This window comes from Dama dama, chromosome 7 (genome assembly GCF_033118175.1).
Source record: "Dama dama isolate Ldn47 chromosome 7, ASM3311817v1, whole genome shotgun sequence".
Lineage (NCBI taxonomy): Eukaryota > Metazoa > Chordata > Mammalia > Artiodactyla > Cervidae > Dama > Dama dama.
In genome coordinates, this window is record NC_083687.1 from 27,494,445 (window position 1) to 27,509,722 (window position 15,278).

General features: G+C 41.6%; 1 protein-coding gene across 1 annotated transcript; it reads right to left on the bottom strand.

Moving 5' to 3' along the window:
- Positions 1-7,269: 7,269 nt before the first annotated feature.
- On the bottom strand, positions 7,270-11,996 carry LOC133059601 (HLA class II histocompatibility antigen, DR alpha chain). Its single transcript, XM_061146940.1, has 5 exons — positions 11,822-11,996; positions 9,556-9,801; positions 8,838-9,119; positions 8,376-8,541; positions 7,270-7,679 (listed from the first exon to the last, which is right to left on the bottom strand). The coding sequence occupies exons 1-4, from the start codon at positions 11,898-11,900 to the stop codon at positions 8,387-8,389; spliced, it is 762 nt and encodes a 253-aa protein (XP_061002923.1). The 5' UTR covers positions 11,901-11,996; the 3' UTR covers positions 7,270-7,679; positions 8,376-8,386.
- Between the last annotated feature and the right edge of the window lie 3,282 nt (positions 11,997-15,278).

Below are 15,278 nucleotides of genomic sequence, written 5' to 3' on the forward strand. Positions count from 1 at the left end.
AGGGCTCCGAAGAGCTCTGGTACCATAGTCATTTAAGTCTCAGTGCAGAGAAGAATTCAGCGAGAGAGCGAAGTGGTAGATAAGAAGTGATTTACTAGAATAGGACACCTGTGAGGTTTACAAGGCGGTGAGCCAGACATGCCCGGACCGACCCAAGAACTTCCTGAGCTACGATTTTATAATCAAAGGTAAAGTGGGGAGGGGGAGAAGACCTTCTTTGTCTTTCTTGGGTAGACATATTGTTTTCATCATTAGCTCCTCCTCGAGGTGGAGCGGGGGAGTTTTCTTGTCCCTAGGTAGTCGTAGTCAAGCTGGTCTACAAACCAATGTTTTATACGTGTATAGAGAGCATGTCCTAGGGATCATTAACTTCCTGAGCTCACTGGGCAGGATGTGGGTCCTATACCACACTGTTTTATTGTTTGGGGGCATGTCTTAGGCTACAGTTGCATGGTTTTGCTGCTAAGCAAGCCTGCTTGGTTTTGTGGTTAAGTGAACCTACTTTCTCAAGCCATCATTAACTTACAGGGGTCTCCCATATTTTTTACTTTCAGTCCCCTAGTGGGATTAACTATTTAATCATCTATTTTGTCCCCATCACATCTTTTGCATGAGAGATTATATCCTGCTTTTAGGGAGACAGAAAGGATGGTCAGAGTGTCTCTCTTGCGTTAGTCACTTCATAAGTAACATTAATTAAAAATAATCAATATACCATTGTGCCATATTTGGGGACAGACTTCCCTGAGCCCCAACAAGAGAATTTCATCAAGATTCAATCACAATTTTGATTTTTATTCCTGAATTTCAGTCATGTGTGGGTCTGGTAAATTTCTTTGCTTCATTTCTCTATTTTATTTTGAGTTTTCTGTATTTTGTAATTAGGAATATTTAGTTGAGATAATAGTCAAGTTTTTGGAAGTGAAGTAATACACTTCTGAATAATCCATAGCTTATCAAAGAATAAATTAGATGAGAAATTAGAAAACTATTGGAATGTTAAAATAGACTCAAAATTTGTGATATACAACCAAAGCAATCTCCAGAGGGAAATCTCCAGAGGGAAATTTATAGATTTAAAATATAAATATATATTTATATGAAAATAAAAACGTATAAAATTCAGAGATCTAAGCTTTTAACTGAAGAATCTGGGAAAAGAAAATTTAACTGAAAAAATAGAAGAGATGAAATAATAAAGAGAAAATTAATGCAATTGAAACTAAATGCATGATAAAGAAAATGAATAGAACTAGAAGGTCTCCTTTCTTTCTTTCATTTTTTAAAAATAAATCACCTATAAGGCTGCTAAAAATAGGGAAAAAATCTAAATTAAAATTATTAATATCCAGAATGCAAAAATATTCCTAAAGAGCCTTCAGACATTAAAAAGATACTCAGTTCAGTTCAGTTCAGTCACTCAGTCGTGTCCGACTCTCTGCGACCCCTTGAACCGCCGCATGCCAGGCCTTCCCGTCCATCACCAATACCTGGAGTCTACCCAAACCCATGTCCATTGAGTCCGTGACGCCATCCAACTGTTGCAGGAAGGGGGACCCTTCCAGGGCCTGAAACTGGGCTCTTGTCTAACACTCGGAAATGAATTGTCCGAGGAGACACATGTGCTGACAAAGCAAGAGATTTTATTGGGAAAGGGCACCCAGGTGGAAAGCAGTAGGGTAAGGGAACCCAGGAGAACTGCTCTGCCGCCTGGCTCACAGTCTCGGGTTTTATGATGATGGGATTAGCTTCTGGGTGGTCTTTGGCCAATCATTCTGACTCAGAGTCCTTCCTGGTGGCGCACACATCACTCAGCCAAGATGGATACTAGTGAGAGGGATTCTGGGAAGTGAACGGACACGCAGTGTCTCCTTTTGACCTTTCCCGAACGCTTCCAGTTGGTGGTGGCTTATTAGTTCCGTGTTCCTTATCAGGATCTCCTGTCATAAAACAACTCATGCACATGGTTACTATGGTGCCTGGCCAGGGTGGGCGGTTTCAATCAGTGTGCTTCCCCTAACACAACCATCTCATCCTCTGTTGTTCCCTTCTCCTCCTGCCCGCAATCTTTCCCAGCATCAAGGTCTTTTCAAATGAGTCAGCTCTTCGCATCAGGTGGCCAAAGGATTGGAGTTTCAGCTTCAACATCAGTCCTACCAATGAACACCCAGTACTGACCTCTTTTAGGATGGACTGGTTGGATCCCCTTGCAGTCCAAGGGACTCTCAAGAGTCTTCTCCAAGACCACAGTTCAAAAGCATCAATTCTTCGGTGCTCAGCTTTCTTTATAGTCCAACTCTCACATTCACACATGACTACTGGAAAAACCGTAGGCTTGACTAGACGAACCTTTGTTGGTAAAGTACTGTCTATGCTTTGTAATATGCTGTCTAGGTTGGTCATAACTTTCCTTCCAAGGAGTAAGCGTTTTTTAATTACATGGCTGCACTCACCATCTGCAGTGATTTTGGAGCCCCTCAAAATAAAGTCTGTCACTGTTTCCACTGTCTCCCCATCTATTTGCTATGAAGTAATGGGACCAGATGCCATGATCTTAGTTTTCTGAATGTTGAGCTTTAAGCCAATTTTTCCACTCTCTTTCACTTTTATCAAGAGGCTCTTTAGTTCTTCACTTTCTGCCATAAGGGCGGTGTAATCTGCATACCTGAGGTTATTGATATTTCTCCCAGCAATCTTGATTCCAGCTTGTGCTTCCTCCAGCCCAGCGTTTCTCAAGATGTACTCTGCATATAAGTTAAATAAGCAGGGTGACAATATACAGCCTTGACGTACTCCTTTTGCTATTTGGAACTAGTCTGTTGTTCCATGACCTGGACAATGTAAAGAATTTTGTGCCAGTGGATTTGATATTTTAGATGAAATTCACTGAAAAACATTACATTTTATTATTTATTTCTGTGTAACGAATCATCCCAAACTTAGTGACTTAAACTAGAGCTGTTTGAGGATTGTTCTCTGTTCAGGGAGTCGACTGGGCTTAGTGGGTGGTTTTCATGGAAGGTCTCTCACGTGGCTACAATCAGACAGTGACTGGGCCTGGGGTCCTCCGGAGGCTTTTCTGGGACACTGGACACACTCTCCCTCTGCATGAAGTCCCATGTGGCCCCATCAGCAATGAAGACAAATGTCTTACCTGATGGCTTAAGACTCCCAAGAGAGGGAAGTCAAACTTAGCCTCAAAATTTGTGTGAAGTCATTTCCATCACATTCTAATGATCTAAGGGAGTACAGGTCAGTCCAGATTTATGGGGAAGGGATATATAATCTATGTCTTCATGAGATAAATGCCAAAGAATTTGTAGTCTTCTTTAATCTACCACATGAAAGTGTGTTAGTCACTTAGTTGTGTCCGACTCTTTGTGACCCCATGGACTATAACCTACCAGGCTGCTTGGTCCATGGGATTCTCCAGGCAAGAATACTGGAGTGGGTTTCCATTTCCTTCTCCAGGGGATCTTCCCAATCCTGGGATCAAGCCTGGGTCTCCCACATTGCAGGCAGATTCTTTATCTTCTGAGCCACGAGTAAAGCCCATATGATTTATCCTATATGATTTACCAAAATTGACTCAAAATAGACAATCTGTGTAGCAGTATATCTGATAAAGAAATTTAGATTATCCAGCAATTGAAATCCAAGGCCTGGTTTGCTTCAATGTTAAATTTTACTAAATTTGTTCAATCCATCTGAAATTGGTTTTTATTGACATTTGAGTATGTGTCACAGTAACTTTTCTTAAATAGACATTCAAATGACCTAGTGGCCCTAGGTCATTGAGGGTCATTGAAAAGACCCTCTTTCCCCCATTGCTCTGCAGTCTCACTACAGACCAGAGCATTGTATTTGTGAGGGGCTCTGTTTCTAGAATTTCTTTTTCGTTCTGTTGTGCGGTTTGTCTGTACTTGAGCCAACACAACCCTAGATTAATATATAACACAACATTAACTCATATAGCTTTCATTATCTTGTATTTATTTCTTCCAGCTTTTTTCCTAATTTTTCAAAATTTTACTGGCCAATCTAAGACTATAGTATTTACATGTGAACTTTTAATATCAGCTTGGCAGTCCTCCCACACCATCACTACCACCACTAAAACCCCAAAACACCGAAGAAATAAAACTAGCAAGGAATCGAGCAAACAAAATCGCTTGCCGTGATGTTAATGAGATTTTTCATTTCAGTTCAGTTGCTCAGTCATGTCCGACTCTTTGCAACCCCATGGACTGCAGCACACCAGGCTTCCCTGTCCATCACCAACTCCCAGAGCTTGCTCAAACTCATGTCCATCGACCTGGTGATGCCATCCAACCATCTCATTCTCTGTTGTTCCCTTCTCCTCCTGCCTTCAATCTTTCCCAACATCAGGGTCTTTTCAAATGAGTCAGCTCTTTGCATCAGGTGGCCAAAGGATTGGAGTTTCAGCTTCAGCATCAGTCCTTCCAATGAATATTCAGGACTGATTTCCTTTAGGATGGACTGGTTGGATCTCCTTGCTGTCCAAGAGACTCTCAAGAGTCTTCTCCAACACCACAGTTCAAAAGCATCAGTTCTTCGGTGCTCAGCTTTCTTTACAGTCCAACTCTCACATCCATACATGACTACTGGGAAAACCATAGCTTTGACTAGACAGACCTTTGTTGGTAAAGTTCTGTCTCTGCTTTTTAATATGCTGTCTATGTTGGTCATAATTTTTCTTCCAAGGAGCAAGCATCTTGTAATTTCATGGCTGCAGTCACCATCTGCAGTGATTTTGGAGCCCCGCAAAATAAAGTTTCTCACTGTTTCCATTGTTTCCCCATCTATTTTTTTTTTTTACTGAATATAGCTTTAGAGACAACTGATTATCTTTAAAATATTTACTCTTACTGTCTCCAAACTTTATAATCTAATCATTTATGTAGATCCATTGATTTCTCCTAATGATGATTTGTAGTTTTAACTATAGAAATCTTACTCATTTTTATCAGATTTATTCCTTGATAATTTATTCCATGATAGCATCTTTTGGATGCTATCATGAACGGTATCATTTTCTTGATTCCAAGGTATGCTCCCCACCCTGCCAAAATCCTGCTACAAATAACAAGAAAGTTCACCAATGCTGAAGAATTCAAAACCAACCAAAAAATCTACTTGGCAATGAAGGCATTAAACAAAAATTAAATATACACCATCATTTATAATCAGATAAGCTGAGGCCCACCAAAATGTTTTCAAGAGTTTGTTTGAGGGAACATGAACTCAAATCCAGCAGTGCCAAATTAAAAGTGGTTAGGAGCACCCTACGAACACAAGTTGGGGGAAAGACTTTTATAGAACTGAGGCAGAAGGAAAGAAAGAAAATTATTTGACTGGCTATAACTTAAGTGGCTGCCTGAGTTGAAAAAGTGTTAAGTGGGTGTTTGTGATTGGTTGTTCTTAAGTTCGTTTTCTAGCATATGAGTGTGTTAATGGGTATTAGACCTGACTTGGGCTTAGGCTTGCTTATGTCGGTTACCAAGGCATTTGAGCCACCTCAGTCTAATAGTCTCCTTGTGTAGTCACTTTAACAATCTCCCCCCTTTTGGGCACCCTCTTACATATTGATATTTGTTACTAGCACACTCTCAGTCATCATTTGGGTAACTCATTTCACTGTGAAATTAAGAGGTTCCAAAATCACGTTTGAAGAAGTTTTTTCTGTTCATCCTATTGTTCATGTTTCTGTTTCTCAAAGCACCATGAGATCATCTGATGTATTACCACATTAGAGTTCCCGTGAATACCTGTAAGATCCTTGAGAGAACACAGTTTAACAGGGGGACAACTGCTGACTGTCAGAAGGAAAATACCAAGGGACTGAAATATGCATCTAGTTAGGGCCCTCAAGAACCAAACCATTTGGTACCAAATAAAATACTTTATGGGAAGAGGGATTAATCTGTTTTAGCCAAGCGGCTTAATTTTTTGTATTTGAGTTTCTACTAAACCAGAAGTATTTACTATAGCAGACTCCTATGGGCAACAAATAATTTAAGTTCTATTGTCTAAAATCACCTATTGACTCAAAATAATCTTTATGCCAAAGAGGCATATTTTGTGATGGCATATTCTGCTATCATTTCAAGGTCATGCTGCCTTGATTTGGCTTGCTTTTGTTTTGCTTCTCTTAAAACTTTGAAGAAAAATAGTGGGATTTATATTATATGGAATATTACTATCACTAAGCATGATATCTAAATTTGCTTGCATTTTTATTTATTTATTTTCATAATAATTCAATGTGATGCAAATTAGCTTCAGTCTATGTTAAGAAAAGATAAAGTTTATGTTAAAAAAAAGGTAAAGAGTCTGCCTGCAATGCAGGAGACCTGGGTTTGATCCCTGGTTTGGGAAGATCCTCTGGAGAAGGAAATGGCCCCCCACTCCAGTAATCTTGCCTGGAGAATTCCATGGACACAGGAGCCTGGCAGGCTACTGTCCATGGGGTTGCAAGAGTTGGACACAACTTAGCAACAAAACCACCACCACCACATGTTAAGAAAAGGGCTTCCCAGGTGGTGCTAGTGATAAAGAATCCACCTGCCAATGCAGGAGACATAAAAGACAAAAGGCGTAGGTTTGATCCCTGGGTCAGGAAGATCTTCTGAAGGAGGGCACTTCATTGTTCTTGTCTGGAGAATCCCCATGGGGGCTACAGTCCATGGGGTTGCACAGAGTTGGACACGATTGAAGTGACTTAGCATATACACATGCATGTTGAGAAAATAGAGAATGCCAATCCTCAGTGTCCAATCTCATCCTTCCTTAAGTCTAAAATACACAGTGCTGATATGCCAATCCTCTTACGTATATGGATGTGCTTCTGTGGTGCTCACCACTCCACCACCATCTGCTCCCCACCATCTGTGTCACCCATTATCAGAAATCTGCCTTAAGGTTTGAGATTCACTCTATTCATGATCCAAATATCTCATTGATTCAGAGGCATAAGAATCCAAACCAGACTACGAACTTGTTGCTAAGTCATCTCTCAACAAATAAACCTAAAACAAATATATACTCTAGTGTTTTCCAGATGAGGACCAGACCATGACAAGTGGATTGCTGGCAGATCCTCCAAATGAGACTAGAATTCTAATGAACTAGGATATTTCTGATTAACTTCAAAGTCTATAAGATACATTCACCATTTAGACATTTCAGGATGAAAGGATAACCTATATTCCCCAGCCTCCATGAAGAACTGACTCAGACACCAAAAACTTCACCTGAGACCCACTTGAAGTTTACTGTATTCAGAAAAATCACAATCACAGTTAGAAGAAACTCCAAGTAGTAAGTATATAAGAGATGCCCCCATAGAACTTTCCAAAGATTCCATAGCAGGAAAAAAAGGATCCTATGGGGTCTATTCCAAAGGCATTACATGGTGATAATAAGACAGTGGAAAATGGAGGGAAAAACAATACACGAAGGAGCAGTAGACAGGGAATAACTAGACATTAGAATTTGGAGACTATGGAAGGCATCTTACTCTTAGGGTCAGTAAAGGACTGGGATGTGCTGAAGCATGCTTGTCTTCAGTGAGGTGAACAATTGGAGAATTGCCAGGTTTGTAAAGCTATTAAGGCAGAAATATCTTCATTGATCTTCTCTCTAACAAAGTCCATTACCTGTAGCAGAACACACATAGTTACTATAGAGTTTAAGATGAATATTTTGAGCTCTTATCTTCAGATTCCTTACTCTTACTCCTTAACCCCTGACTTTGGAAAAGTCTCTTAATATTTGTGTGACCTCTCATAAATGCAACCTTTCCAACATGAACTGCTATTTCCTACCTTCTGTGAAAGAATGAAGGAGCAGGCCATGTTTCACTTTCTCTTAGATCTTCTGACACATTTTTTTTTTTTTTTTTCAGAATTGAGGGGCAAAAGCAGGCATTGGTCTCCAAGAGATTTCCACTTCATACAGTTACCCTAAACCTCAAAAAAGTCATGCTCTGGAAATGCTTCAAAGCTGATGTCTTATCTCAGGAAATATAAGCCAGGAAGTGTTGTAATCTTGAGATTGGCTTTCCCAGATCACTGGACCCACTATTTTAATGTGAAATAATTACTGTGGGTACTGGAGATAGTTTCCAAGACTGAAGGCATGATCTTTGGTGACATGTATGGAATGGGGTGTAGGAATGTGGGGCTTTGGAATACCGGATGATGCCAATGTCTGATTCTGTCCAGTATGATAAATCAGGAGCCATGACTTTTGAAATGGTTTTTTCTTAAAGGCATCACAAGTCTTTTTCCTCACTCTGTTTCCTCCCCTTGAATCATTCCAGAGATGTCATCCTCTGACCACATCAGACTCACCTGTAGGTGCCTCACAGAGGCCCTTGGCGTTCAACAGTGTTGGCTTTGCGTACGCCCTTGATGATGAAGATGGTCCCTGCAATGATGCCCACCAGAGCCACAATCAGGCCCAGGGCACACACCGCATTCTCTGTGGTCTCTGGGAGGGGGGCTGGAGCTTCATACTCTGGGGAAAAATAAGTCAGAGTACATAAGAAATGCATGTGGTAGGGAGCAGCACTTGGCACAAAATATATGATACTTAGTCAAAAGAATATATATATATTTTCATCAATTAAATGAGAGGAAGACAGGATGATGTCAAGAAATTACAGACGAGAAGAGGGGAAAGCAGAGCAATGGGAGAAGACCAGAAACCAGAACTGGAGCAGTTGTGAAGCAGATCCCCGGGGTCCGTAAGGACCAGACACGTGCATCCCAGGAGGAACAATGAAGTAAAGGAGACTGAAGGACGGTTCTCACCCCAGTGCTTGAGAAGAGGCCCATCCAAGCCCCAGTGCTCCACCTTGCAGTCATAGACATCCTCAGTTGTGGGCAGGAAGGGGAGATAGTGGAACTTGCGGAAAAGGTGGTCATCCCTGGGCAGGAAGACTGTCTCTGACACTCCATCAGTGACAGGTCTGCCATTTCGAAGCCACGTGACAGTGATCACAGGTGGGGAGAACTTGTCAATGAAGCAGATGAGTGTGTTGGGCTCTCCCAGTTCCACAGGCTTGTCTGGGAGCAGAGTCACTTCTGGAGGAACTGGGAGACAAGTGACAGAAATTAGCCTTCCCTGCTTAGCCCTGCCCCTCTCCCTCCCACCGAGGCTGACATAGCAGTTGAAACTGTTTTGAGAATCTATGCCATGGTCTCTGATACCCAGCTCTGATTCCCTTCCCCATGAAAGGGGAACCAGTACTCGGCATAACATATTCAAGGATTTCATTCCTGGCTCCCCCAGCAAGGACTCAGGGCCAAGGCTTTATGAGAGACTGTGGATGCCAAAGACAAGATGTGAGCACATCAAGAAAGGAGAAAATTCATGAAGTTCTTGGACTGGTGGCATGAGAATGTGGGGTTTGCCTATGACAAGAATAGGCCCCTGAGGCGAAAGTCTCAGTAACAAAAACAAAGAGCTCAAGCATCTGTTTAAAGCTACAATTCCCAAGTCTAGGAGGACTGGAGCAGAGAGAGGTACCATTGGTGTTTGGGGTGTAGTTGGAGCGCTTCATCATGATGTCCAGGTTGGCTTTGTTCACAGCCATATTGGCCAGGGCACCCTGAGCCTCAAAGCTGGCAAAACGTCCAAATTCTGGAAGCCGCCACACCGTCTCCTTCTTCTCCATATCCACGTGGAAAATCTCATCACCATCAAAGTCAAACATAAACTCGCCTGATTCCTCAGGTTTCAGATAGAACTCAGCCTGGATGATCACATGATCCTCTGAAAAGACAAGAAAGGGTGTCAGGGTGGGACCCAGGAGAGGAAGATGGAGAGGAACCCAGGATGTGAGATGCACATGTGTGGGCAGGGATGGTGGAAAGAGAGGGCCAGGCGGGAAGGAGGAGTGATGGAGAGTAGGGATGAGTTGAAAGACAAGGCCTGCGTGGAAGGACATTCGTGTTGAACAGAGCTAGGGGTGGAGAAGCAAAGGGACAGTGTGTGGGCTGAAGGAAATTAGGGCTGAAAACCCGGAGTTCCATGAAGCTTTTGTTTAATTCCATGTTACTGACTGGGAAATGATTCCCTCTTTAGAAATCCAGCAGCAGCTCTTATAAGAGAAATGTTCCCTCATACTCTTGACCTAGAAATTAAATCTCCATAAGCCAGAATCCCAGGGCATGTCTCAGAGCACCGCAACTCTCAGAAGAGAGAAACACTGTTTAAAAAGTTGTGTCTGAACTTGGAATCAAATGAAATCTCAAATTCTCATTCAGCTCCCTAGTGATCTTGAGTAGATCACTTTATCGACTTGTATGTAGGTTTTCCATTATATTGTACTGTGGTTTTGTTTCTATGCTGGGTTTGTTTTTGAGATGAAATGAGACTAGTTTTAAGTAATTTCTTAGTATATCATCAGGACTACAGCAAGTACTTTAGCATCAGAAATTGCTTTGTGTTTAAGAACCAGACCCATGAAACGTATGACTGGAGATGATGGTACCCAAATAATTAAGTGTGAGCCCTTGTAGCATTGTAGAGCACTGACTTTCCTGTATCCATACCCACATTCTGCATCCCTCTGGGGGGATGATTATATTTAGATTGACCTTATCACCATTCCCTTATATCTTAAAGATCTTTAAATTAGACTGTCATTAAGGGACAAATTCTATTATAGTTGACAGGGAGAATAATCTGTACTAAGGGGATAACTGATTTCAAATAAGAAAGCTACAATTGAATAGTATGTTGCTTTTGTGGTGTATGCAAATGAGAGGTGGGTTTTAAACTCCACCTGTTCATTGATAAACGTAGGGATTTATTTCATATTTGCAGCTATAAACACACACACACACACACACACACACACATACATTCTAACTTCCTCTTTTCACTCCAGGGGAAGTTATCTTTTATGGTAGGCATCCTCATATATGGCTCTTTCTGGGCAATGGAAACCTACAACTGTCATCACGAGGCTTTACTTATTTCTAGTCTATCTGCCACCTTGCCACCCTCTTTGGGGGTCACTCCAGGTGAGGAATATTTTTTCATAATAAACCCACACAATATTTGCTCTGAAGATGGGAGAGAATAACATCAGACTCTTCACTTTTTACTCATTTTTCCATTCTCTGGGAAATATTACTAAGCAATAGTGACCAAAGAGCCCTGTAAGTTCGACTCTAACTGGGGCTGTTACTGTCCCAGGAGGCTGTCCACTAAACGCAACTCATATCAGCATACCTGCCCTTCCCCCTCCCTTGGGTGGATGGTTGCTTTTCAATGGCTTTCCTTTCTAGTGATCTTCAATATAATGTCTGTGCTCCAAATAGGCTGATGGGATTCATAGGCCAAAAAAAATAGCTACCAAGGTAAAAATAGCTAAGAAATTCTGATTTTTTTTCTGATTTAATCCTCACAAAATTACGGGGAGGTTTTAACTTTTACTAATTTTCCAGGAATGAAAAATGAAAGTACAGAAAGTTAACTTGTTAATGCCTGTCAGAAAATATCTCCCTGAAAGTTTGGTTTATATCAAAGTCAATAGCATGAATCAGTATACAGCTCAATTTTGCTCTTCTAATCTCAGTTGTACTTCTTGGCTTTAGTTACTCCAATTCGTGGTGAGGAGAGAACTCTTCCAATTACAATTTATTATAATTCTAGGGTTAGACCCACATAACACCTGTCACACTTCTCTTTCATTCTAAAGACTGTCTTGCAAATGTCCACAGTTCATTTCTCCAAAGCTCTCAGAACGTATTTATTCCTAGTTTTGAACTCTCTCAGCACTTACCTTTGATAGCCCCTGATTCCTGTAGGCTGATCAGGAGAGGGATGAAAAGTCCTAATATTGGGATCCTGGTTATGGCCATTTTCGTCTTTGGTGTCTCGAGGAGGGTCAGTGTCTCGATGAGAGCTCAAGGTGGATCAGAACAGACAGGAATATGAGAAAAGAGAATGTAAGGTGTCATAGAGTCTGACTGATTAAAAATTTAAAATCAGTTGAGCTGCAGCCAATCAGAAAAATCGTTTGAGATGACACTGCTGTTGCTGAGGGAAAGACTCTTGCAAAGGGTCCAGGAAAGGAGAAGCTTTGTGTATTAGATGAAAAGGAACTTCTTAATTAACCAAGCAAACTCACCACCAAACAAAAAGAATGAAAAAAATTGAGTTTTCAAGAATAATGGGCAATCATCCACAGACTCTTCCAACTCAAGCCAAGTTCTAGAAAGGGATCCACCTGAAGCACATTAGTGAGAATAGAATCAATGGGAATATCCTAAGGTGAGAGTTAATGGCAAATCATGGTTCCGTGCTGTGACAGCTGGGGAATTTATTTAAGGGACACCAGGTCATATAAAGTGTCAGGCTATGAGGAATGCCTGAATCTTGGGAGTGCCAGGTGACAGAGCTTCACTTAAGATGCCACTTTTTACTTGAGGATTCTCCTCAAGTATCTTAAACTCCAAGGTGGCCAATTCTGTCCAAGAGCTTGGGATCCCTGGCTCTTTAGTATATAGAGAACATTGGAGGAGAAACTGAGTTCCAACACATGCAAAGCTGGAGAGAGATGGAAAGCTGCACCTTGGAACACAGGTTGTGGTTACTGGAGACAGTAGATTGGAAAGAGAGATCCTATTCCTAATTCTTATTACTTTCATATCACTGGAGATTGGAGAAGACTGCTGGGCACACATCTATTTTTGAAGACTCAGATAGATGAATATATACACAGGGCAGAGCTTATTTTACCTGGAAGATTAAAGATATAACCTGCAGGAATGCTTTACCATTCTTTCCTCATGATGAAAGTTCGGATTCAAAGAATTTATTTTGATGCTCACTATTGAGAATACAGAAAGTTAGGTCATGTTGATGGGCCTTCATGTTTTTGAAAATATAGCAAAGTAGAAGAAATGTTAAGCCACCCAGAAAGGGCTGGGATCCAGATACTTCCAAGGAGGAGAAAACTGGCAGAGACGCGGCTCACGAGATGGTGAGCTCACCGCTTAAGATCTCAATACATAACTTAGCGTGGATGGTTCATACTCTTTTCTACACTGTTGAGGCCTTGCCTTGCACTAAAACTCTCCTCACCATTCATAAGAGTCAACACTCTATACATGGTTGATTGTAACTAAGAGTTTTGAACATCCTCTGATAGGGACTTCTATATTACTGGGAGGATGCATGAACAGTTCTGCCTTAAAGTTGTTGAGGACTGTGCTTCCTGAAGATAGTGGAATGAGCCAGATGAGAGTTCTACAGAGTAAGTCGCTGCTTATCATGTGGTCTTATACTGTAGGCTCATCATCAACTCTATCCCAACCTCCTGTAATCACACTTAACCAAGAATGACTTCTCCATGCCTTCCCTTTGCTGGCTGCCATAATGGCTTGTTCTTACAAGATGCTCAGTAAATGCATAGTAAACTCAGAGATTACATCTTTGCATTTTTCATCTTGTAATAGCACCTTCAACCCAAGTGTTGCCCAGCAATGTATGATGTCATTTAGTCCTAAGGCACTGATTGGTTCTCCTCCTGAGATGACTAAATTGGGGACTCTTTAGAACAGACTTTCAGTTCCCTTTCTATGTGATGAGAAAGAAGTTTCTATTTGGACATTAATCACGGTTCCCTGTTTTTTCCTGACCTCTAACTTCCTGTGCGTTTGAGGGAATTTCTGAGGGTACCTGAATGAGGTTGTCTCTGACATTAGTAGGTGAGGAGCTTCTGTACTAGTCAGAATTGATTCAGAAAATAGAAATCCCTGAGGACACCCTAGGCAGAGTTATTTATTACAACTCTACTCTATTATAGGGAATTATATCTTCAAACTGTTAGGAAGCCTGGGGGAGCACAGGTCAGTGCAGACCCCTAACTCTGAGAGGGAGGGACCTGTAGGAGCCACTGCTGACATCACGGCTCCTCTAGAACCCAAGAGGAAGGAATGTCTTGGGAACCCAAGGATGATGTCAAGATCTTCGTCTGTGAACCTTTGTGTCTGCTACCTGAGAAACCCTCAGCCTGTCTGTGCTTCCCAAATCTCACGATACGAAGTTTCACTGGCAGAATGTAGGCCACATTCAGAAACTGGGGGCCAGGGAGAGTCTGGGAGATGCAATATTCTTAGTTTTATTCCTTACCATATAGACAAGGGGCTTCCCAGGTGGCTCAGTGGGAAAAGAATCTGCCTGCCAATGCAAGAGATGCTAGTTCAGTCCCTGGGTTGGGAAGATCCCCTAGAAAAGGAAATGGCAACCCACTCCAGTATTCTTGCCAGGATAATTTCATGGACAGAGGAGCCTGGTGGACTACAGTCATTGGGACCGCAAAGAGGCGGACACGACTGAAGTGCTGAGCCACATGGCCCGTCCCACCCTGGGAAGGTGAGAGTCTGAGAGTTTCATCCATTTTCTCTTTACCCCATTTGACATCTGATGATGCAAAGACCTGAGCTTGTACAGGCTCTCAGGGGTTTAAAGTCACTTTTCTTTGTGTAGTTTTTGTAAATAAGAAATTACACACACACACAACCATGTCAGGGGAGGAGTTGGAAACTTCAAATCCACATCTCAGAATATTTCCACAGGCTCCACTGCTATGATTTGAGCATCAAGGGCCAGTTTGTTTTTCTCAATTTCTTTGTCTGTTCTAACAGGCACGGGCTGAACTTGGTAATTGAGAGACTATGGAGAAAAAATTCGTCTGGGAAAAAACCCAGTGAAGCCTGAGAGCTGCTGCCTTCAACAGCTGCCTCCTTCTGCCCAATCAATGACTGATTCACTCCTTCATCACCACTTCCTGTTCCCTCCATATTTTGGCAAATTATTTTCAGCACCATTTTTAATTCCATATGTCATATTTGCCGATCTGTGGCAAAGTGAAGTGTGAGGAATGACTCCTTAGGCCTGCTGACTGACTGGCTTAGAACGAGGAAGGTGGTAAAGAAAATGATTAAAAAAAAAAAGTAGTTAGTTAGTAGTTAGTTTTCAAGTCTGAATGTTACGATAAATGAAAGACATTTTCAAAAAAAATAGAGGTCATGACAAGAAGGTGGCTCTTGTTTGCATTAACATAGCATGGCTAAAGCACAGAGTAAAACGGAGTTAGGTGATCACAGTAGAAGAAGGGAGACCTTGAGTGGATGAATAGCGTCTAACACACAGGTCATTTCAAGACTTAAATAGGATGATACAGCAGAAATGGCCAGTGCTGTAAAATGTTTTATAATATCAACACCAATGTT